This window comes from Mus pahari, chromosome 10 (genome assembly GCF_900095145.1).
Source record: "Mus pahari chromosome 10, PAHARI_EIJ_v1.1, whole genome shotgun sequence".
NCBI lineage: Eukaryota > Metazoa > Chordata > Mammalia > Rodentia > Muridae > Mus > Mus pahari.
Window position 1 is genome coordinate 16,975,411 of NC_034599.1, and position 23,662 is coordinate 16,999,072.

Sequence of the window (23,662 nt, forward strand, 5' to 3'; positions counted from 1 at the left end):
TGGTTTTTCGAGGCTGGGTTTCTCTGTGTAGCCCTGGCTGTCCTGCAACTCACTTTGTAGACCAGGCTGGCCTTGAACTCAGAAATCCGCCTGTCTCCACCTCCAGAGTGCTGGGATTAAAGGCATGCGCCACCACTGCCCAGCTAAAAGGTTTAAAAAAGAGTATTAGCAGCTCTTTCAGAGGACCCAGGTTCCATTCCTAGCAGGTATATGGTGGGTCACAGCAGTCTGTAACTCCATTCCTAGGAGATCCTGTGCCTTCTTCTGGCCTCTGTGGGCGCTGCACATGGGAATTACACAGACATCCATGCAAGCAGAACACCCACACACATGAAATAATAGTTACAACAATGGAAAAAATGTGTGAATCTGTTTTTATTAGTTTGTGTTTTGATCTTTAGACCAGGCTGGCCTCGGATCCACAGAGATTCATCTGCCTCTTCCCAGTGCTGGGATTAAAGATGTGCACCAACCTTGCCTTGTATGAAAACTGTTCTTTGATTTTTACTGTTACTTAACAAAATGTCTCAGAGTTTAGTCATTCATCTCATAAACACAAACATAAATAAATAATTAAATTATTTAAAAAAAAATGGGCTGGAGAAATGGCTCTGCTGGAAAGACTGTGTACTTTTTTTCAGAGGATCAAAGTTTGGTTTCCTGCATCCACATTGGGTGTCACATAACTACCTAATTTCCACAACTCCAGCTTTGATTTTTCCTTTGTGTTCATGCACATATACCCACTATACAGACACACAGATACACATAATTAAAGATAATAACATTCAAAAATTCTGTGTCCCTGTGTGGGTATGTACATGTGAGTGCAGGTACCTGTGGAGGCCAGAAGAGGAAATGAGTTGATCCCCTGGCTGGATCTGGAGTTTCAGGTAGTGTGAGCTGTCTTGCATGTGTGCTGGGGTTGAACTCTAGTTCTTTGAAAGAGCAATAAATGCTGAGCCCTCTCCGGACCCTAAAATAATAGAAAATAAAATGTGGCTCAGTGGTGGAGCATTTGCTTAGCATATTTAATCCTGGGTTCAGTCAGTCACACTACACACTGAATGTTTAAAAGCTCTGAATGAAAGTGACAGTATTGCTGGAAGTGGTGGTACACGCCTTTAATTCCAGCACTTGGGAGGCAGAGGCAGGTGGATTTCTGAGTTCGAGGCCAGCCTGGTCTACAAAGTGAGTTCCAGGACAGCCAGGGCTACACAGAGAAACTCTGTCTTGAAAAACTAGAAAGAAAGAAAGAGAAAGAAAGAAGAAAGAGAAAGAAAGAGAGAAAGAGAGAAAGAAAGAAAGAAAGAAAAGAAAAGAAAGAGACAGTATTATTTGGGATATATCAAGGATCTGTTAGTCAAGACCAGGAGATCTTACTGATGTCATATTGTAACAGAAGTGTTAAGCTCATTAAGGTAACTGGTGGTTTTGGTGTTTGCTATGAAGTTTTCTGGATGTGGAGTTGGGAGGCCTTGTCTGGGGTTGGTTGGCTTTCCTGTAGCTGCTTAAAAGGAGGGGGCTCTTGTTGACTTTGTTTTCCACCAGGAAGGCGCTATATGCAGAAATAAACAAGCGGATATTAGCAGACACAGACCAGCCCTTATCTCTTCCTGTCATTTGTACCCCAAGCTGGTTTCTAGAGCTTATGAGATGGACTCAGACAGCCCAGGCTGGCTTCAAATTCATTATGTGCCTGAGAATGACCCTGAACAGCACCCTTCACTTCCCAAATGCTAGGATGACAGGTGTGCATTCGACTGACTTTTTTTGAGGGGTAGGATGGGAACTGTTTAGGTCTTATATATAGCTGGCCTGGAACTAGGCTGACGCTCCTGTTAGCCTTGATGTTTGGGTCCTTCTTTCTTCCTCACTCTCCTGTGTGCTAAGGTAGGGTATGTGCCACCATGGTCAGCTAACAGTTTGTCTTTTGTGTTCACCAGTCAGTGTGGTAAAATTGCTCAGGGTGTAGCTTGGTTTGTAGAGTGCTTGCTGGCACATAGGAAGTCCTGGGTTCCATACAGCATAAACCAGCATGGCGGTGCATGCCTGTAACCCCAGCACTTAGGAGGTAGACGCACGGGAATCAAAGCAGTGCAGGGTTAAGCTGGGTGTGGTGGTGCAGGCTTTTAATCCCAGAACAAGAAGCAAAGATAGGCAGAGGTAGATGAGTTGGAGGTCAGCCTAATCTATATAGTTCCAGGTCAACTAGGCTGCATAGTGTCCTGTATGTGTCTCAAAAACACAAATAAACAAACCAAATCCTCAAGTCCAGCAACAGAAAAACAAGCAGTGTGCCCATTTTTAACATTGGTGACTGTCAGTTTTAAGTTGTTTTGCCAGCTGGGTATGCTTCACTGGCTCAGGAAGCAGGTGGCTACATGACAGTTGCTGCATCACCTGTGACAGTGGGAGATGTCAATCAGGGACATCTGATGTGCTTCTTGCATATCCTAAAAGTCTCAGGAGAATTGCACTGTGGGCCATCTCACCATGCCCTAAGAGGGCACCAGATCTCATGGATGGTTGTGAGCCACTGTGTACTTGCTGGGAATTGAACTCAGGACCACGGGAAAGAATAGCCAGTGCTTTTAACCTCTGAGCCATCTCTCCATCCCTCCATACACAATTTCTAATTCATATGTGTGTGTGTGTGTGTGTGTGTGTGTGTGTGTGTGTGTACAATAAAATTAGGTTTTTCTTTTTTTTTAAAGATTTATTTATTTATTTATTATATGTAAGTACACTGTAGTTGTCCTCAGACACTCCAGAAGAGGGAGTCAGATCTTGTTACGCATGGTTGTGAGCCACCATGTGGTTGCTGGGATTTGAACTCCAGACCTTCGGAAGAACAGTCGGGTGCTCTTACCCACTGAGCCATCTCACCAGCCCAAAATTTGTTTTTTCAAGACAGGGTTTCTCTGTATAGCCCTGGCTGTCCTGGAACTCTGTAGATCAGGCTGGCCTCGAACTCAGAAATCCGCCTGCGTGTGCCACCACGCCCGGCGGATCTGGACACTTTTGACCAAGCAACAATATTACTATTTTTCTTTTTTTTTTATTTACAGACAGTGTACTAGTCATTGAACTATTCTCTCCAGCCCCTAATCTTGTCTCACTGAGCCTGGAGTATGCCTACTCACTCATTTAGATTGGCTTGTGAGCCCCAAGGTCTTTCTGTCACCTCCCTAGTGCCGGGATTAGGCTCATGCAACTGTCACCTGACTTTTTTTTTTGTACTGTTTGTAGGCACGTGTGTGGTGGCCCAGAGGTGACTATGAACATCTTCCTCAATTTCTGTCTACCTTGTATTTTGAGCTTTTGAACCGGTCTACAGCCCCTTGCTATGGTGGACACAGCAGTTAGTATTTACATGGTACTGGGACTCAGCCATGATGCTTTTCAGAGGAAGCGCTTCCCTCACTGAACCCCTTTCCCACCCCTGTTGTTTGTTAGTGAAGCCGGCTTCCTTCAGGCACTCGTTGACTCTGTTCCTTGTGCAGAGTTCCCTTGTTCTTTCCCAGTGTTGTGTAGTCTGCTTAGCTGATGGTGGCTCTGCACACTTTCTGCCTTTTCTGCAGCCTGTTGTTTCAGAGGCAGCAGCTAGAGGAGCAAGTGTGGTTTTCTTTTTAGGTTGATTTTATTTGTGTGTATGCATGTGTCACGTGTGCAGGTATCCAAGGAAGCCAGGAGGGTGTCAGAGGTCTTGGAACAGGAATTGTATGACACTGGATTCGTATGTGTTGGGAACTGAACTCTGGTTTCCTTGAAGAGCTCCAGCCCCCAAGTGATATCCTCAAGAGCCTCTTGTATTTTATGTGGTGGTTTAAATGGTCATGGTTCTCATAACCTCAAGCATTTGAGCCCCAGTTAGTTCTGTCTGGGAGGGCGTAGGAGACACGGCCTTGCTAGAGGAAGCAGCTCAGTTAGGTAGGGATTTAAGAGTGGTTAGCCTTACCCTACTTTTTCTTCTTTTTGCTTCTGACTGAAGATAGGACCTCACAGCTGCCTGCCACTTGTTGCCATACTTCCACACAGACATGATGGACTCTTAGTCCTTTAGAACCATAAACTAGAATATAGTCTCTTTTCCTTAAATTGTCCTTTATAGTCATGGTGTTTTATCACAACCATGAGTAACTTAATAAACCTTCAAAAGCTGATCTTTTTTTTTTCCTTTTCTCTTTTTGAGGTAGGTTCCATGCTACACTTGCTTTGCTGGACATGTCTAATATGTAGACCAGGCTGGGCTGGCCTCTTAATTTGAGATCTGCTTACTGATGCTCCATGTGTTGTGATTAAAGGCCTGTGATAACAGGCCTGGTCCTCAAAGGGTGATATTAAGCTGGGTGCTGGGGCACCTGTGCAACTCTGTCATTGGGAAGTTAAGGGCAGCAGAATCTAGAGTTCCAGCCTGGGCTACACATGAGATAATTAATTTTTTTATTTTATATTTTTTTGGTTTTTTGAGACAGTGTTTCTCTGTGTAGCCTTGGCTGTCCTGTAACTCACTGTGTAGACCAGGCTGGCCTCAAACTCAGAAATCTACCTGCCTCTGCCTCCCGAGTGCTGGGATTAAAGGTGTGTGCCACCACACCCGGCATGAGATAATTTTTTAAAAAACAATGAAGTCAGTTCAGGAGTCCTCTTGAGCAGAGGCTATAGCAGTCAAATGCTCTTGCTTTCAGCTCATTGGCAGAGGGGAAGTTGGCTTGTACTGGGTTAGGGGTTGTTGGAGATGCTGGAGATTTCTGGTGTTGCCGCAGGTTTGACTCAGCTTACCTTGCTCCTCTAGCTGCCTGGGAAGTGGAGAATCCGGTAGGATTAATGCTTTCTTCAGGTAGCAGGCACCTGTAGTTTTGTTTGGTGGACCTAGGTTCCTAGTCATCAGGACTGTTTTCTTTTTTAATTGACACAGGGTTTCTCTGTGTTACCCTGGCTGTCCTAGAACTAGGCTGGCCTTGCAAATCAGATCTACCTGCCTGCCTCCCACCCACCTACTCTGCTTTTTCTTCTCATTAGCCTAAGAACTGAATGGAAACAGTTTAGACTTTTTAAAAAAAATGTTAACTGTTTGGCCTGCATGGTTTATCTGAGCACCACTTTTGTTACTGGTGCCTGTCTGTGGAGGCCAGAAGATAGAATCACCTAGACCTGGAGTTAGAGACAGTTGTTTCCTGCCGTGTGGGTTCCTCTGGAAGAGCAGTCTCTGCTCTTGCTCTTCCTCCTGAGCCATCTCTCCAGCCCAGGAGCAGTTTGGACTTTTAATCTGCTATCTAGAAAACTGTCTTCCTCCTTTTAGATGAAAAATTTTACCACTTTTTTTTGTTTTGTTTTTGTTTTTTGAAGACAGTTTTCCAGGCTAATATCAAATTGGCTGGGAAGCCTGGAGACCTCCTGATCTTCACTTTTTTTTTTCTTTTTTCTTTTTTATGGTTTTTCGAGACAGAGTTTCTCTGTGTAGTCTTGGCTGTCCTGGAACTCACTCTGTAGACCAGGCTGGCCTCGAACTCAGAAATCCGCCTGCCTCTGCCTCCCAAGTACTGGGATTAAAGGCGTGCGCCACCACGCCCGGCTCCTGATCTTCACTTTTATTTGCCGGGTCTCCCCTGAGCCTGAAGCTTGCGTTGGCTGAAGGATTTGTCTTCGTCTCCCAGTCCTGGGGTTACAGGAATACGCAGCCATGCCCAGCTTTGTACATGGGTGCTGAGGAGTTGAACTCAGCACCTCACACTTGTACAGCCAGTGGGGTTTTTTGTTTGTTTTTGAGAGAAAGTCTCACTGTGTAGTCCTGACTGTCCTGGCAGTGTTTCATGTTCCTGTTTTGAAGACTTAATTGATAAAATCAGCCATAGGGAAATAAACTGTAGAAAAACTGGCCTATTAAGTGCTGAGAAATACTGTTTTGAAGGGTGCTCCAGGAGTCCCAGGTAGCTTCTTGACCTAGGCACCCCGAGAAATCACCAGCCCCTTTTCCACCCCAGTGGTCAACCCTTGGACCTGTAACAGGCCTGCGCCACCATACCCTGAGATATAGACTTTTCTTCAACCAAATGAAGGCAAGGTTTGGGATCACAAATGACTTTTGGTTTGTTTTCTCTTTCTGTATCTCTTAGTGATAAAAATATATTATGGTATCATCAGGAAACGTAATTTAGATAAAAGGGAATTGTATCTGAGACCCTGTCTCAAACTATAGAGTTGTTATAATGCTTTTGGACTGGGTAGCTACAAAGAAATGACTTTCCCATGGTTTACCTTTTTCTTTTCAAGACAGGGTTTCTCTGTATAGCCCTGGCTGTTCTGGAACTCACTTTGTAGACCAGGCTGGCCTTGAACTCAGAAATCCGCCTGCCTCTGCCTCCCAAGTGCTGTGATTACAGGCGTGCGCCACCACGCCCGGCTGGTTTAACTTTTTTTGTTGTTGTTAAATATACATATGTTTGCAGTATGTATATGTGTGTGAGCCATCTCATGAGCCTTCACGGTTTTTTTTATTTTTTTTTTNTTTTGTTTTTTCAAGTCAGGGTTTCTCTGTATTGCCCTGGCTGTCCAGGAACTCACTCTGTAGACCAAGCTGGCCTTGAACTCAGAAATCCACCTGCCTTTGCCTCCCAAGTGCTAGGAGTAAAGGTGTGTGCCACCATGCCCAGCCCCTCACGGTTCTTTTTATGGTTTTGCAGAAGGGCATGTATGTGCATGTGGAGGCCAGAGGATAATCTTGGTTGTCATTAGAAATGCCGTTGACCTTTAAGAGAAGGTCTTCTGTTGTTCTGGGGCAAACCTAAGACTTCATGTATGCTATTCATGTGCTGGTCTGCTCAATTACGCCCCAGCCCTGAGTGAGTGAGTTATTTTCTTTCTACTATTGTATAGGATGGGTATCGTGGTACATGATTTTTAATCCAGGTGGAGCTCTTGAGTTCCAGGCTGGTCTGATCTATATAGTAAGACCTTGTCTTAAAAAAAATTACCAAAAAAACCCCAATGTGTGTGTGTATGTATATGTATGTGTGCGTGTGTATATATATATGTGTGTGTATATATATATATATATTTTTTTTTTTTTCCTTTTTCATTGTCTGTGTGTGTATACACTTGAGTTGAATGCCAGTGGAAGCCAGAAGAGGATATCAGATTCTCTAGAGCTGGAATTACAGACACACACTAAAAGAAAGTTCCCAGTGTGGGTGCTGGGAACTAAACTCAGGTCTTACAGAAGAGCAGCAAACACTTTTTATTTTTATTTTTCAAAGATTTATTTATTATATATAGTGTTTTTCCTGCATGCATGCCTGCAGCCAGAAGAGGGCACTAGATCTCTCTATAGATGGTTAGTAACCATGTTACTGGGATTGAACTCAGTACCGCCAAGCCATCATCTCTCTAGCCAGCCCCTCTCCCCTTTTTTCATTATTTCTTCTTTTTATGTTTTCTTTTTTGTGTACCTTTGGCTGTCCTGGAACCTTCTGTGTAGACCAGGCTGAATTTTTTTTTCTTTTTCTTTTTTTGGTTTTTCAAGACAGGGTTTCTCTGTGGCCCTGACTGTCCTGGAACTCACTCTGTAGACCAGGCTGGCCTCGAACTCAGAAATCCGCCTGCCTCTGCCTCCCNTGTAGACCAGGCTGGCCTCGAACTCAGAAATCCGCCTGCCTCTGCCTCCCGAGTGCTGGGATTAAAGGCGTACGCCACCACTGCCTGGTGACCAGGCTGATCTTGAGCTCACAGAGATCCATCTGCCTGTGCCACCTGAGTGCCGAGAATAAAGATGTGAGCTACCACACCCACTTGAGCAGCAAACATTCATAGGTGCTGAGCCATTTCTTCAGTCTTTTGTATTCTATTTTTATTTTTGTGAGTGTTCTTATATCTATGTACTTTGTATGTAGACCCTGTCTCACATGTGAGATGCGGAAGATTCTCTTCTGGCCTCCACACACAACATACATGCTTTTATTTGAATATGTGCTAGTCCCTAGGCTTGTGTGTTGTTGTGGCACACATCTGGAAGAAGACAGATTGTAAAACTTGGTTCTCCTCTTTTACCGTGTGGATCCTGGAATTTGAACTCAGATCAGGCTTGGTATTAAGTGCCTTTACCTGCTGAATCATCTTGCCAGCCCCTCACCCCAATCCCCCACCCCCCCTTTTTTTTTAAAGATTTATTTATTATATGTAAGTACACTGTAGCTGTCTTCAGATACACCAGAAGAGGACATCAGATCTCATTTATGGATGGTTGTGAGCCACCATGTGGTTGCTGGGAATTGAACTCAGGACCTCTGGAAGAGAAGACAGAGCTCTTACCCGCTGTGCCATCTCTCCAGCCCCCAACCCCCATTTTTGAGATAGGCTTTTGCTGTAGCTCTCTGTGCCCAGTATCCAGAATAATGGAATTTCAGGTATGTGTTACCATGCCTAGCCCTGAATTTGTCTTTTAAATATTAATACATTTATTTCTTCTTTTAGTGTGTGTCTGTATGTGTGTGCAAACGAGTGTATAGGTTTGTGTGTGCATGTAGAGGTGAGGCTGGTGGTTTCCTTAGTTATTCTTCACATTATTTGAAGCAGAGTCTCTTAATGGATCTGCAATGTGTGATCCACTGGATTGATCAGCCATCAGATTCCTAGGATCTTACTCCTATTGCTAGGGTTACAGATGGGCACTGCTGTGTTTAGCTTTTGCTTTTGCTTTTGTTTTTGTTTTTGTTTTTTCGAGACAGGGATTCTCTGTGTAGCCCTAGCTGTCCTGGAACTCACTTTGTAGACCAGGCTGGCCTCGAACTCAGAAATCCGCCTGCCTCTGCCTCCCAAGCGCTGGGATTAAAGGCGTGCATCACCAAGCCTGGCTGTGTTTAGCTTTTACAAGAGTACTGATGATCAAAACTTGGGTTCCCTATGCTTATATGACAGGTATTTTAACCATTAAGCTGTTCCCAGCCCCATATTTTAATGGTATCTTCATGTCATGGCCTTCTCTGGAAAGGCTGTTGTCCTTTGCTAAGAGTTTACTTCTGTTGAATTTATGGAATAGAGTTTCATGTTGCTTGAGTCTTGGTCTTTCTGTTTCCTTGTTAAATAGGAAGGTCAGTAAGCCTTAAGAGGTTTGATGGCGTTTTGTATTGTGATCAGAAAGCTGGCCTGGAAAAGTGTAGGCCTTGTCCAGGTTCTCACCCTCTAAGCGTACACTCTGATTCAGTTAATTGATCGATTGAGCTTTCTCTCCTTTCTTTCTCTTTCCTTTTTTTTGGTTTTGTTTTGTTTCCTTGTTTAGTTTTGAGATGAGGATTTTATGTCGTCCTGGCTGTTTTGAAACTCTCTATGTAGACAAGCTGGCTTTGAACTCACATCTGCCTGTTTGCCTTCTGAGTGTTAGGATTAAAGGTATGAGCTACTGTTCCAGACTTGTTTTTGAGATACCTGGTGTTCACTGTGAAGACAAGGTTGACCTTGAACTTCTGGTCCCTTGCTTCACCTTGTTAAGTAATCTCTCTGCTCCCCATTAGAATCTTTTGATAGGCTCATAATAGCCTTACCATCCGTTGGCTCCTGGTTTTTCTGTGCTCCCTAAGGTGCTCTCTAGAGTGATGAACTCAAGATAGGCTTTCGGGGACTTTGATAGCTGTGGAGGGGCCAGAACCATGTGATGTTACGTCCAGATTACTTCTAGAGCTGGAGAGGTAAGTAGTTTAGCCATCATTTAACTAGTCTTCTTTGGCTGTAGGTAGGTGCTTCAGTGAATCAAGGCCTGAAGTCTTGTATGTGGGCAGGACTTTTCTCTCTCTTTTTTTTTCTTTCTTTGTTTCTTCTTGCCCTCATTCTTGTTTTTTATTTTTACTTTTTAAAGATTTATTATATTTATATGAGTACACTATAGCTGTTTTCAGACATACTAAATTCCATTATAGATGGTTGTGAGCTACCGTGTGGTTGCTGGGAATTCCAGAACCTCTGGAAGATCAGTCAGTGCTCTTAACCACTGAGCCATCTCTTCAGCCCTCCTTTTTGTTGTTTTATTCCTCGTTTGAGACAGGGTCACTGTGGCACTCTGGCTGGTCTGGAAGTAAGTTTGTGTAGATCAGGTGGCTTCAGACTCAGATATCCACCTACTTCTGCCTCCACTGCTGGGGTTAAAAGCGTGTGGCACCATGCCTGGACTCAGTTGCTTTAACTGACAAGGCCAGTTAAGGATCTGCTGCCCAAGGGTCATGGGCCCTGAGGAGAGAGAACCTCTGGCTCTCCCAGCCTTCCTTTTCCCACTTGTTTATCTCTGTATGGACAAGTTAAAGACCTCGGGTGTGGCTTTGCTTGGAAGTTTTAGCTCCATGTGAACTTTGTAGACTGAACTCTGATTAGCTCTCACTGATTGTATGTGTGTGTGTGTGTGTCTGTCTGTCTGTGTGTCTGACTTCCTGTCAGTCTGTCTCCATGACCTTCATGAACAAGAGAACAGATGACTCCACAGTTAAAAGATAATTTGAGAGTTGCCCCACAGTCTCCTGGGGACCCAGTTGATCTTGGAGGTAATGGGAGGACATTGTCTCACTGACCACATCAGTGTAGCTTCTTAGAGTGATTATTGGTCAGTTTCCCCATTCTGTCTCTTTAACTACCCTGTGATATTTAGATAAGGCTGGGCAATACCTAGAAGTAATTTCATGGTAGTGGTGGGGAGTGAGGCAGGGTCTCACTATACAGTCCTGGCTGGCTTGGAACTAGTGTAGACCAGGATGAACTCAAATTAAGATCCTCTGCCTCACTGTTTCTGGGGTCATGGACCTGCATCATCAGTCCCTGCTTTCTGAGCTGATTTCTTTTCCTGAGATAACATTGTTTTTCCCAAAAAGAATAAAAGAAAGGTTTGGAACAAACGTTTGGTATCAGGCCTACAAGATGGGGCACAGTGGGCTGGGTGAACCTGACTGGCTTTCGGCCCCCCCCCCCTTTTTTTTTGTCCCCGAGACAGGGTTTCTCTGTGTAGCTCTGGCTGTCCTGGAACTCATTTTGTAGACCAGGCTGGCCTCGAACTCAGAAATCCGCCTGCCTCTGCCTCCCAAGTGCTGGGATTAAAGGCGTGCGCCACCACACCCGGCTCCTTTGGGCCCTTTGCTGTTCTTGACATAACTGAACCCATGTCCCAGATTCTAGGATGACTAGAATTTCTTTCCAACAGGAGACCACTGCCTGTAGCTCCTGTAAAGATGTCTACTCCAGACCCACCCTTGGGTGGAACTCCTCGGCCTGGTCCTTCCCCGGGCCCTGGTCCTTCACCTGGTGCAATGCTGGGTCCTAGCCCTGGTCCTTCACCAGGTTCTGCCCACAGCATGATGGGGCCAAGCCCAGGACCTCCTTCAGCAGGACATCCCATGCCCACCCAGGGGCCTGGAGGGTACCCCCAGGACAACATGCATCAGATGCACAAGGTAGGCATCCTGTGATCTCAGTCCTGTACTCTGTTCCTGAGACTTTCCTTAGTGTCACATTCAAAGCTGCACGAGCCTCCAGACACTAGAGGAGAGAGGTCTTTGTGGAGGTGACTTGGCTTAGTTCTGATTCCTACCCTAAGATGTGCTTCTTTGAACAAAGGAGTCAGGCTGTTGTCCTGAGCCAGGAGGCTGAGCAGCCATTTCACTCTACGTTTCCCATTCTCCTTGTGCTTCTGTGTGTTATAAGGAATCCCAGCTTCCAGGACGCTCCTCTGGCTGCACTGGTGGTCTGCATACTTGACGCAGTGGGGAGTATTGAGTCTGCTTGTGAGCATGTGTCCCAGACTGCAATCTTCTTTTGGTAAATGTGTCAGCATTGCTTGTGCCAGCAAGACTGCCAAGCAGCAATCCTGTCCTGAGGCCTCAGTGTTCCTCCTAGGACTGGCTGGGTATAACATCAGCATTTATCTGGGGTGACCCACAGAGGCTGGGGTGGGGTGTAAGAAGACGTAGGAGGCTGCGGGAGGGTTTACCATAGTGGCATTGTCCGTTGTTCCTCTTCCCTGCAGGGTTGTCCTGTGTTTGCTTCCTACCCCTGCAGGCTTCCATGTATAGGTTGTGTTCCCTATCCACAAATGAGGAAGACCCTCACATGCCTGTCTCATTCCTTGGCCTGGCTTGTTCTTGTACTCTGTCTGCTTCCAGACATCTCTATCTGGCTCCCCAGTTCTGGACTGTTGTGTCATCTTAATAGCACACTTATCTTGTTCTTTCCCGTATAAAGGAAGCTCTGGGCCACATGCAGGAGCCCACCGTCTGGCTCACAGGCCCCTCCATGTGCCGTAGGCCACATCTCCTTCTCTCAGTGTTGCTCGCCCTTTCTACTGCCTCTGACAGGTGCCCACTGGACACCTACCATGTATCTAGAAATCTGTGTGTTGGAGCCCTGCCTGACAACACCTCAGCCTACACACAGCAGTGGCCCCACAGGAAGCTGCCCCCATACCCATGTATCAGCTTCCTTTGTTACAGCTAGACTGAGTGTGGCTTTGGTGTCACTCTGCTTAATCACATGCTGGCCTGTGAGTTTTTGCAAAGTAGAATGCTCAATAACCAGTCTTAGTTCACCGACTGGTCTTAGGCAATTTCTCTCAACAGCCACTCTAGCCATTGCCCTAGGAGGCATACCTACTCCCAAAGGTGCCATGTGTCACTTCCCTTCACATGCCAGCATCCTGCTAACATTGTGCTGTCTCAGTGGTGGGACAGTTGTGCCTTTCCTAAGCTGGCAGCTGCTGAGGCCCTGAGGACAGTGGGGACGCCTTGTTCTTGTCCAGTCTTTATATGCAGTAGACCTTTTTGCATGTCTGCTTGATTTATAGGCTCCCAGGGTGAGGGCTTCAGCCCTAGGTTTGCAGCGAGTCTCCTTGGCATAAAGTGCAAGGGATCAGGACATTTTTCTTTGTGATTCTCACTGGCTTGAAAGACAGCTCCATGTTTTCACTGCCTAAGTAGTCACCTTTTCCAGTAGCTTGACTTTGTGTCTGTCCTGACACCCAGAAGGTGTGGTGAGTGTGCCTCAGAGCCAGCCCTCTGGTACCCTTGGGTGGAGCTCTGTGTGGTCTTCTTTCTCAGCTCTGCTTCTTCCTGAGCTTTGCGCAGCCGCCTCTTGCTGTCCTTGGCTGACCTGTGTCCTTGTACATCTCACAGCCTATGGAGTCCATGCACGAGAAGGGCATGCCTGATGACCCACGATACAACCAGATGAAAGGGATGGGCATGCGGTCAGGGGCCCACACAGGCATGGCACCTCCACCTAGTCCCATGGACCAGCATTCTCAAGGTACAATCTGGGTCGTTGTCTTGTTTCATGTTAATGTGCCTGCTTTCCTCAGTGCGGATTTCAAGGTACATCTTAGCTGTGGGGAGGCCTCCCTGGTGAGCTGTGGCTAGTCCTCTTGCCTTGGAGCAGTCTCAAATACCCAACAGGTGGGGCAGAGATCAGCATGGTGTTTGAGGTCAGGGCTTACCATGGTAGAGCCTGGAGGCTAGCAATTCCAGTTGTGCCTTAGGACACTGTTTTAGGCAAGTGGGCTTTTCTACATCGGAATGATTGATACTGTAGATGACTTGTTGAGTCCTCCCTGTCACCAGGGTCAGTACGTAAGTCACTGGGTCCTGGGGTTCACAGGAATGACAATGGAGAAGCCAGAGTGCAGGCTTGATGGAGCCTGGTTTGCAGTTTTCAACTTTTGCACTGATTATCTGTATCCCACTGAAATGTACCCAAGCTCATAACTACATTAGCTGCTGGGCCGAGGCTCTGGCTCAGCTACCTCCCTCTGGGTGCTTCTTGTTTGATTCAGGAGTATGATGTCCAGTTACCTCTCCAGGGAGAGCAGGTGGGGTGGATGTAACCTAGCAGTCATAGATGCATGCTGCTGAGTGCCCACTGAACTAGTCTTTCCCTGCAGGTTACCCCTCACCCCTGGGCGGCTCCGAACATGCCTCCAGTCCTGTTCCAGCCAGTGGCCCATCTTCAGGCCCCCAGATGTCCTCTGGGCCAGGAGGGGCCCCACTAGATGGTTCTGACCCCCAGGCCTTGGGGCAGCAAAACAGAGGCCCAACCCCATTTAACCAGAACCAGCTGCATCAACTCAGAGCTCAGATAATGGCCTATAAGATGTTGGCCAGGGGCCAGCCGTTGCCCGACCACCTGCAGATGGCCGTGCAAGGCAAGCGGCCGATGCCTGGAATGCAACAGCAGATGCCAGCACTACCTCCACCCTCAGTGTCCGCCGCAGGACCCGGCCCCGGCCCCGGACCAGGACCAGCCCCTCCAAATTACAGTAGACCCCATGGTAAGACCTACATCCCTGCTCCTGGAGTGGGGAGAATGCTCAGTGGGGATGATAATGACAGGCAATCCTGGCTCCCAGCTAGTGGTACCTAGGACTGCTGGGATGGTTGGGATTATCCATCTCTCCCCATACTGTGGTGGGTGGGTGTGCTCCTTGAGCTGATAGGAGCGGGCCAGCAGGTGAGCACCTTTGCATTTATGGTGTTTGCTTTCCTTCCATGTAGGTATGGGAGGGCCTAACATGCCTCCCCCAGGACCCTCAGGTGTGCCCCCCGGGATGCCTGGTCAGCCGCCTGGAGGGCCTCCCAAGCCATGGCCTGAAGGTAAGTTTCTTTTCTGTTGGTGACATGCCTTACTTACCTCTGTCATGAACCTGAGCTATGCAGGATTTCAGATATTAGGCTACAGTTTTCACCCCATAAGCCTTGTTTTCTGTGGACCTCTCTAGGGGTTCAACTGGGGTCTGTGGTACTTCTTATCTTCCTTTTCCTGTGGGTAGGGTTTGTCCTGCGATCTCCTGTCTATTAGGGGCTCAAGGAGATAGCTGGTTATAGCTGTGACCACAGACAAGCTTACTCAGAATAAGGGGCTTATGAGCTTGGGGGAGAGGTGTCCAGTATGATATCCTTTTCTCTAGCGAACACCCCCAGTGGAGGGAGATAGAAGACAAAATAGTTGAGTATCCTGCCAACTTTGGTAACTGCTTGTGGTCTTGGACTTGTCCTCTCAGAGTTGACTCTGGAAAGTTTAGTTGGGTATTTCAAGGTCTTCATTTGCGTTGGAACAGTGGACCTTGACTGTCTTCTTGGGGTCTGAGGTGCATCATTGTGTATTGAAATCTGGTTTGTTTGGATGTGAACTAGAGTCAGTCTCTCCATCTGAGAGAGAAGCTATCCGAGACCCTCAGGAGATACCTGACATGCAGAAAGCAGCAAACCCTGTGCATCCCATTTTGTTTTCTTCATACACTGTTTATCAAACAGAGTAACAAGAACTAATGATAAAACACATCGGCCAAGATAGATTAAGCATGACCGGTCTCAGGACAGTGTGCACAGAGCTGCTGTGAAGAAGCAGTTAATGATGCAGATGGAGAATTTGGGTGTAGCTATTCATAACAGCATGCAATTGAAACTTAGTAATCATTTGTACCTGTAGTTTCCCTTTAACATTTTTTAGACTGCCGTTGACCAAGGATAATTGAAATGGCAGAGATGAAGCTGCTAAAGGGGAGGAGTGAGCTTCTGTAGAGAAAAGATGGGTCCACTGTCACTGTGTGCCAGGCACAGAGAAAGCAAACACTGGGTGGTTAAGTTGGCGCTATGGGAGAAGTGAGCTGGAGTGTAGGAGTGTGTAGGTTCTGGCCTAGGTTAGAGGTGGCTGGAGGGCAGTCCTGGGGCTCAGAGGTCAAGCAGCACACTCCTCTTGCCTCTTCAGGACCCATGGCCAATGCTGCTGCCCCCACAAGTACCCCACAGAAGCTGATTCCCCCGCAACCAACAGGCCGCCCTTCACCTGCACCTCCTGCTGTCCCGCCTGCTGCCTCACCTGTAATGCCACCACAAACACAGTCCCCAGGGCAGCCAGCCCAGCCTGCTCCATTGGTGCCACTGCACCAGAAGCAGAGCCGAATCACCCCCATCCAGAAGCCCCGGGGCCTGGACCCTGTGGAGATCCTACAGGAGCGGGAGTACAGGTGAGCGCCCAAGTGCTACACTGCCAGTGTTGATTGCTGGGTACAAGGGAATGCTGCAGCATATCTTCTGGCCACCAAGTGAGGTGATGGCCACCTCTGTGGTGCCTGGTCCCACTCCCTTGCACTTGTGCTCTGCAATGGCTGCTTTACCCTTCCTAGTGGGACTGGGAGCCACAAGAGAACAGGCTACGTTTTTGGCCTATTCATTGCGAAGACTCCATATGAGAAGCTGCCTTGGCACACAGTGGGTGTTCCATCAATAACTATAAGAAGAGAAGTGTAGGGAACTTTTTCCACATAGGGTTACTGGAAGGATTAACCTGTAGACCAAACATTGATGCCCATGGGCTTTGCAGATTCCCACAGCCCTGTTTGTCATGCTGAGGCTGGGCTGCCTAATGCCACAGGCCAACTCTCACTGCCCATATGGGATTAGATCTTAGCTAAGTCACTGTTTTAGTTTGCTTTCCTATTGCTGTGATAAAACACCAAAGTAACTTAGAGAGGAAAGGGTTTACTTCACCATAGATTTCCAGGTAACAGTCCATTACTGAGGGAAGTAACTCAGTCAGGACTGAAGTAGCGACTGGACGCACACTGCTTACTGTGTTGTTGTCCAGCTCATGCTCAGCCAGCTTCCTTAGATAGTTCAGACCTACCTTCCTAAGAATCACACTGCTAGGGCAGGGCACGGTGGCGTATGCCTTTGATCCCAGTTCTCAGGAAGCAGAGGCAGGTAGATCTTCATGAGTCGAGGCCAGCCTGGTCTTCTAAGCAAGTTCCAGGACAGCCAGGGCTACACAGAAAAATCCTGTCTCAAAAAAAATTTTTTTTCATGCTTGCACAGTGGGCTGGCCATCTGACCAAGGCAGTTTTGCAGCTGAGGTTCCCTTTTTCCAGATGACTCAGGGTTGTGTCATCTTGACAATAAAAGCTAACAAGGGCAGTTGTCAAGTCTTGGGCTTGCTGTGGTCCCAGCAGGCCTGTTCGCAAGAGTACTCTGAGGCTGCTTGCCTCTGTTGTGTGTGGTGTCTGAGTCCTTTTCTGAAGAGTCCCCTCTCTTTCAGCTGGGCTGGGTCTGCCTCCTTTGAGGACACACTCTTTATAGACTCCAGCTTTAAAGATAGGAACCAGGTGACTTCTCGTAGACAAATAGTCCTCATCGCCTTTCTTTCCCCATCTCTGCCCAGACTTCAGGCTCGAATTGCACACAGAATTCAGGAACTTGAAAACCTCCCTGGGTCCCTGGCTGGGGACCTTCGAACCAAAGCAACCATCGAACTCAAGGCCCTTAGGTTGCTGAACTTCCAGAGGCAGGTGGGTGTGTCTGTGGGGATGCTGGGTTCCAAGAGTGCTTTGAGGGAGGGGCAGTCAGGACTCAGGAGACCTAGGTCACTGTCATGGCCCATGCTGTGGCAAGACTTGGTCTGTGCAGTCATGGGTATGGACTCCTACTGTTGCAGTTGGCAGCTGAAAGACTGGCGGCCTGGCGAGCCTCTTCCCGAGGGTACTGTGCTTTACACACTCCCCGGGAACTGCACGTGTGGGGTATAAAAGTCCTGTTCTCTGACGTTCTGTTCTTTGCTCACCCGACCAGCTGCCTCCCAAGTGTCCCGTGCATTCCAGGCAGTTCATTGTAGGATCATCTGCCCAGCGTGTGGTCATCATTTGTGAGCATCTTTGCCCATCCTGCCTAATGCCAGTGTCTTACTTTCTACCCTAAAGCTGCGCCAGGAGGTGGTGGTGTGCATGCGAAGAGACACGGCCCTAGAGACAGCGCTCAATGCCAAGGCCTACAAGCGCAGCAAACGTCAGTCACTGCGGGAGGCCCGCATCACTGAGAAGCTGGAGAAGCAGCAGAAGATTGAACAGGAGCGCAAGCGCCGCCAGAAGCACCAGGTGCGTTGGCCTTGCGGGGTGTGCTCTGCTGAGTCTCCTGTGGCTTAGGCAGAGTGTGCTGGGCACAGCGGTGTGCCAGTACACAGACAGACAGCAAGAGAAGAAGAGCAGTGATCATACCAAGCAGGCTCAAGAGATGGGAGAAGGATCCTCTCAGACAGGAGGGGCTCAGGGAGGTTTCTATGGGGAGGCAGAGCAGGAGGACTTGAGCAAGGGTGCCATGCTGAGGAGGGGCAGTGGCCCTGGAGCTGGAACATGCCCCCATGTTTTATCTAGAAACGAGGATGGGGTAGCTGGCAAGTGAGCCACAGGGAGTGTTTGGGCTTTTGCTCTGAGCAAGGGGAAACCATAAGAGACTACGATTTTTACAAAGTCCATCAAGGAAATAAAAGTCTGTTGTCAGATAGGCTTGTTAATGAATCAGTCTGCTATACATTCGTTTGTTTTGTTTATTTTTGTTAAGATTTGTTTAGAGTTATGCATATTTTTTTACTTGCACATCACATGAATGTGTGGTACCCCAGGAGGTTGGAAGAGAACAGAATCATATTCCCTGGAATTGGAATTAAAGATGGTGGCCAGCGACTATGTAGAGCTGTGAATTGTAGCCATGTTCTCTGGAAGAGCAAAAAATGCTCTTAACCACTCTGGCACCTCCCAGCTTTGGGTTTGTTTGTTTGTTTGTTTTTTTGAAACAGAGTCTTGCTAAGTATTCCTGACTGTTGTGGTATTCTCTGTATAACCCAGACTGGCCTCAGACTCAGTAATCCTTGTACCTCAGCTTCCTGCAGGCTAGGATTACAGGTAGCACCCTGCTGGGCTTGGTTGCTCATTTATAGTGTATACATTTTAAAAACCATGACTGTTTATTCCAGATGTAGTATAGTTATTCAGAGACTAAGGCAGAAATACAGATTTAAGGGCAGCTTGAGTTCAAGATGTAGTTCGTTGATAGAATACTTGGCCATCTCATACCACACGGTCATAGGTTCAACTTCTAGCTCCACACGTAAGAAAATACAAAAAGTCAATGCTCTGTTAATCATAGTTAAGATTTTGGTAGTTGTCATCCCATTTTCTCTGTGTGTGTATATGTTAATGAGACGTTAAATACAGGAGCAGTTAGGATGACTCTGTAGGTAAAAGTTAACTGTCTACCATTTCATTGATCTATGATTCATCTGTGCAGTATTTCCCAGTTTCCTACAAATTTTGTCACTGTCCCCTTATTTGGGACACACCATAACTTTCTTGAGGCAGATTCTCACTTACTTAGCTCAGGATGGCTTGGAGCTCACTGATCCTCCTGCCTTTTTTTTTTTTTTTTGGAGATGAGACAGGGTTTCTCTGTGTAGTCCTGGCTGTCCTGGAACTCACTCTGTAGACCAGGCTGGCCTCGAACTCAGAAATCCACCTGCCTCTACCTCTCAAGTGCTGGGAGGTGCTGACGATGGAACCAGAGCTCTCTATATGCTAGGGAAGTGCTTTGCCACCAAGCCAGTTCCCAGTGCTCCTTTGTCTTTTTTTATTTATTTATTTACTTATTTATTTATTTATTTTGGTTTTTCCAAGACAGGGTTTCTCTGTCTAGCCCTGGCTGTCCTGGAACTCACTTTGTAGACCAGGCTGGCCTCTAACTCAGAAATCTGCCTGCCTCTGCCTCCCGAGCTCCTTTGTCTTTAAACAAGCTATGGGTACAGTTTTTCCTCACAGCCCTCAACATTGTCTCTCTGCAGGAGTACCTCAACAGCATTCTGCAGCATGCCAAGGACTTCAGGGAGTATCACAGATCAGTCACAGGCAAACTCCAGAAACTCACCAAGGCTGTGGCCACCTACCATGCCAACACTGAGCGGGAGCAGAAGAAAGAAAATGAGCGCATTGAGAAAGAGCGAATGCGGAGGCTTATGGTACACACTATAGCTTTCTTGCTCTTGACCCCTTGTGTGCTGGGTGTGGTGAGTGCTGGGCTGTTCACCCCAGGGTTATACATAGATACTCCGTGGCTTGGCTTAGAAGTGGAGCTGAAGGAAGAGCCACATGGATTTGGGAGGCAGAGGTCTGGGCCTTCATCTTCATTCCTCTGGCCGTAAGTGCAGGGCCTCATGAGAGCCACAGAAGGTACAGGGAAGACTCTGTCCAGATGATTCCCACTGACATTTCATCATGGTAGAGTTGCTGACTGGACAGATGCTGAGTTTGTCCCTAGAATGTATACTGGGGACACAGGAGGTAGCAGAATAATCCCTATCTTCATGGGGCTCATGTTTGCCCTTGAAGGAACAAAACAGTCATTGTATAATTTGTTAGAAACAATGAGACAGGCCAGGGGCCACAGTGCCGACAGAGCACAGTAGGGAGAAGGAAGGGTCCAAAAAGGAGAGAATGGCAAGGAAGCGGGACACCAAACGCCAGGTCCATAAGTTCCCCTCTGGGGCCTTAGAACCTCATGGTGCTGAACAGCAGGACACTGAGTTCAAGGGCTTGCATGGTTGGATCCGGTGGGGCCTTGCCAGCCATCAGGGGGTGGGGCGGGGNGGGGTGGGGGGGACTAGATTACTGAAAGAGTGCCCAGGGAACATTTCAATTGTGTAGTGGGTTTTGTTTTAGTTGAGACAGGGTTTCAGTATAACCCTGGCTAACCTCTATATAAACCAGGCTATGCTTAAACTCTGGTAAGATCCACCTGCTGCTGCTTCCCACATGCTGGGATTACAGACGTACATCATGATGCCCAGCTCCAGCTTTGATTTGTTTCTGAAAGGATATAAGGAATTCAAGGCTGAGAATTGATCAGGTAGAAAGAAGAGAGTTGAGATTCTTGGTGATAGTGCCCAGATCAGGTACAAAGGTTGGGATTTGTGATATGTTATTTTGGAGAAAGAGTCTAAAATTCTCTTTGGTGTTTGTTTGTTGAGACAGGGTTTTTCTTTTTCATCCTTTTTTTAAGATTTATTTATTTATACATATGAGTACAGTACCATTGCTCTCTTCAGGCACACCAGAAGAGGGCATCAGACCCCATTACAGATGGTTGTGAGCCACCATGTGGTTGCTGGGAATTGAACTCAGGACCTCTGGAGAGCAGTCGGTGCTCTTAAGTACTGAGCCAGCTCTCCAGTCCCAAGACAGGGTTTCTCTGTGTAGCCCTGGCTGTCCTGGCACTCACTCTGTAGACCAGGCTGGCCTCGAACTCACAGAGATCTGCCTCTTGAGTGTTAGGATTAAAGGCCTGTGCCACTGCTGCCCTTGTGGAACTCACTTATGCCCTGCGTGAATGGCTCATGACAAGACCTGTATTGTCTGGCAGTGCCCTTGAGATTCAGCATGGGGTTGGGTGATGGGAATAGTAGCATTCATGAATGAGCTACAGTCCTCAGGTGTGCACCCCACAAGACTGTGTTTCACCCTGCCTTGGTTTTGCAGGCTGAAGATGAGGAGGGCTACCGTAAGCTCATTGACCAGAAGAAGGACAAGCGCCTGGCCTACCTCCTGCAGCAGACAGATGAGTATGTGGCCAACCTCACAGAGCTGGTGCGGCAGCACAAAGCTGCCCAGGTTGCCAAGGAGAAGAAGAAGAAGAAGAAAAAGAAGGTTCGCTGGGCCTGACTAAGTACAGGCACCCCTTGGAATTGGCTTGTCTATATGCTTAGTGGCTTGGGCCTGTAGGGTCAGACTGATCATGTCTCTCTTCATTTGCAGAAGGCAGAAAATGCTGAAGGACAGACACCTGCCATTGGACCAGATGGTGAGGTGAGAAATGGGGCATTTCTTACAGAAGTGCTAGCTGGCCCTGTGATACATTTCTTTCAGTTTGACAATTTTATGTAGTGGGGGCAGTGATGAAGGTTTTGTCTCTCTCCTCCTGGGGTGGCATTCACATACATTTATCCACTACGTCATTTTCCCAGCCCAGGGTTTGGCTTGAACTTCTGATTGTCTTACTTGTACTTCATATACTGGACTCAGAAGTGAGTCCACTATGCTTGGCTGCTTTCACTTAGTTGTTTGTTATTGTTTGTTTTTTTTTTTTAATTATATTTTTGTTTGTTTCTACACACACCTGCACTCCAATGTGCATTGAGCATTTTGTAGGCAACTTGGACTGCAGGCATATTTTGTTGTGCCCAGATGCTATGCTTATTTCTGACCTGACTCCCCTTCCGTCTGTTTCTAAAATCAGTAGTCTCACTTCTATCAGCCATCATGGATTTATATATTTGTTTAGTTTAGAACCCACTGGACATCCGTTCTGAGCATCCAATGTCCTTGTTGGAAGTCTCAGCTAGACCTCAACCTTTGTTTTCAGATCTGTGATTGGGAGTGTGTTTCAGAGTTTGTCCTGACTTCTCCCCTTGTGCCATCCTCCTGATTTCCGTCAGTCAGTTCACTCATGGGCTTAGCATGTCATTCCAGAAAGTCAGCAGGCTGTGCTGTCTACTTTGAGATGGGACGCTGTACACTTTTCAGTTACTCAAGACTGACATGACAGTTGCATTCAGGGCACCTGTTGTGTGTGTGTCGGGAAATAGTACTGGCTGGCTTTGGGTCAAACCCATCACCTTCTGTGTAGTAGGCTCCTGTCTACTGCGTATTCCAGCACTCAGTGACAAAAAGAACAACAGAAGGCAGATGTGGTGTCACCTGCCTGGGAGTCTAGCACGTGAGGTCAAAAGTGAAAGTTCACCCTAAGTTCAAGGGTAACTTGGGCCATATAGCAGTATCCTGTTTTACAAAAGACAATTACAAAAGTATAAAAAATTGCTGGCAGTGGTGGCGCATGCCTTTAATCCCAGCACTCAGGAGGCAGAGGCAGAGGCAGGCGGACTTCTGAGTTCCGGGCCAGCCTGGTCTACAGAGTGAGTTCCAGGACAGCCAGGGCTACACAGAGAAACCCTGTCTCGAAAACTAAAGGAAAAAAAAAAAGTACAAAAAAATTGTTTGAGAGGAACCTTGAAGTCCTTCACAGATAGAAATTTTGCTTCACAACTAGATTGTTGCTTCCTGCACATTTTCTGTGCAGGCACCAGGCTCTCTGCTAGTTCCTACCTGGCCTGCCGTCTTTCCAAGTCAGATCACACACATGCTTATTGTTCTGTCCCCTGAGAATTTGCTACTCCCCACTTATTTGAAAGGCATATGTTTGGTGGAAAAACTCAAAATACTCTGTAGGCAAGTATACTGCTGGGCCATGTAGACATGCAGGGCTCTGTGACCTTTATAGCCAGCAGCATGATGAGCTGGGGCGAGAGGGGAGGGGAGGGGAGAAGGCAGTTTACCTCTCACCACGACTTCAGGAGTCCGACCTCAGTGGTTTATTTTAGGTGTATTTAAGCACAGCACAGCACAGACTGGTGAAAGCACTTCTGGGGGGTAATTTAACTCAGTCCCATATGTACAACAAAGTATACTTAAGTATCCCTGAGGGCGGATCAGACTACATCAGTGACTGCATCAGAACTACTTGTAAAGTCCATAAAGATAGGTTGTATAGATTAGCTGAGAATAATAAATTCATAAGGGTCTGGGGGAGGGCCAGATGCAGGAAAAGTCTAATCACACAGATAGTGCAAAGGTTACTAGGCTAGAAATTCTAGAGTGGCTTGCTCCAGCCTTCTGTGCCAACAAGGTTTTTCATTCCTACTCTTGAAGGGACAATTCTATGTGATTAACATTCTAGGTTCCTCTAGTGGTTCTCAACTTTACTAATGCTATGAGCCTTTAATAACCCATAAAATTATTTTTGTTGCTACATTTTTTTTCCTTTTTTTTGTTTTT

General features: G+C 47.1%; 1 protein-coding gene across 6 annotated transcripts in view; it reads left to right on the top strand.

Moving 5' to 3' along the window:
* Smarca4 (SWI/SNF related, matrix associated, actin dependent regulator of chromatin, subfamily a, member 4) overlaps positions 1 to 23,662 on the top strand; it is a 91,034-nt gene that overhangs the window by 8,755 nt on the left and 58,617 nt on the right. For all 6 annotated transcript variants that reach the window (XM_021206548.1, XM_021206547.2, XM_029543634.1 and 3 more), the window contains exons 2-11: positions 11,177 to 11,426; positions 13,140 to 13,272; positions 13,904 to 14,290; positions 14,514 to 14,612; positions 15,727 to 15,985; positions 17,176 to 17,302; positions 17,711 to 17,884; positions 19,621 to 19,794; positions 21,311 to 21,478; positions 21,587 to 21,637. In XM_021206548.1, coding sequence (XP_021062207.1) covers positions 11,205 to 11,426; positions 13,140 to 13,272; positions 13,904 to 14,290; positions 14,514 to 14,612; positions 15,727 to 15,985; positions 17,176 to 17,302; positions 17,711 to 17,884; positions 19,621 to 19,794; positions 21,311 to 21,478; positions 21,587 to 21,637 — 1,794 coding nt within the window. In that variant the 5' untranslated portion in view covers positions 11,177 to 11,204. The remainder of the gene's footprint in view (positions 1 to 11,176; positions 11,427 to 13,139; positions 13,273 to 13,903; positions 14,291 to 14,513; positions 14,613 to 15,726; positions 15,986 to 17,175; positions 17,303 to 17,710; positions 17,885 to 19,620; positions 19,795 to 21,310; positions 21,479 to 21,586; positions 21,638 to 23,662) is intronic.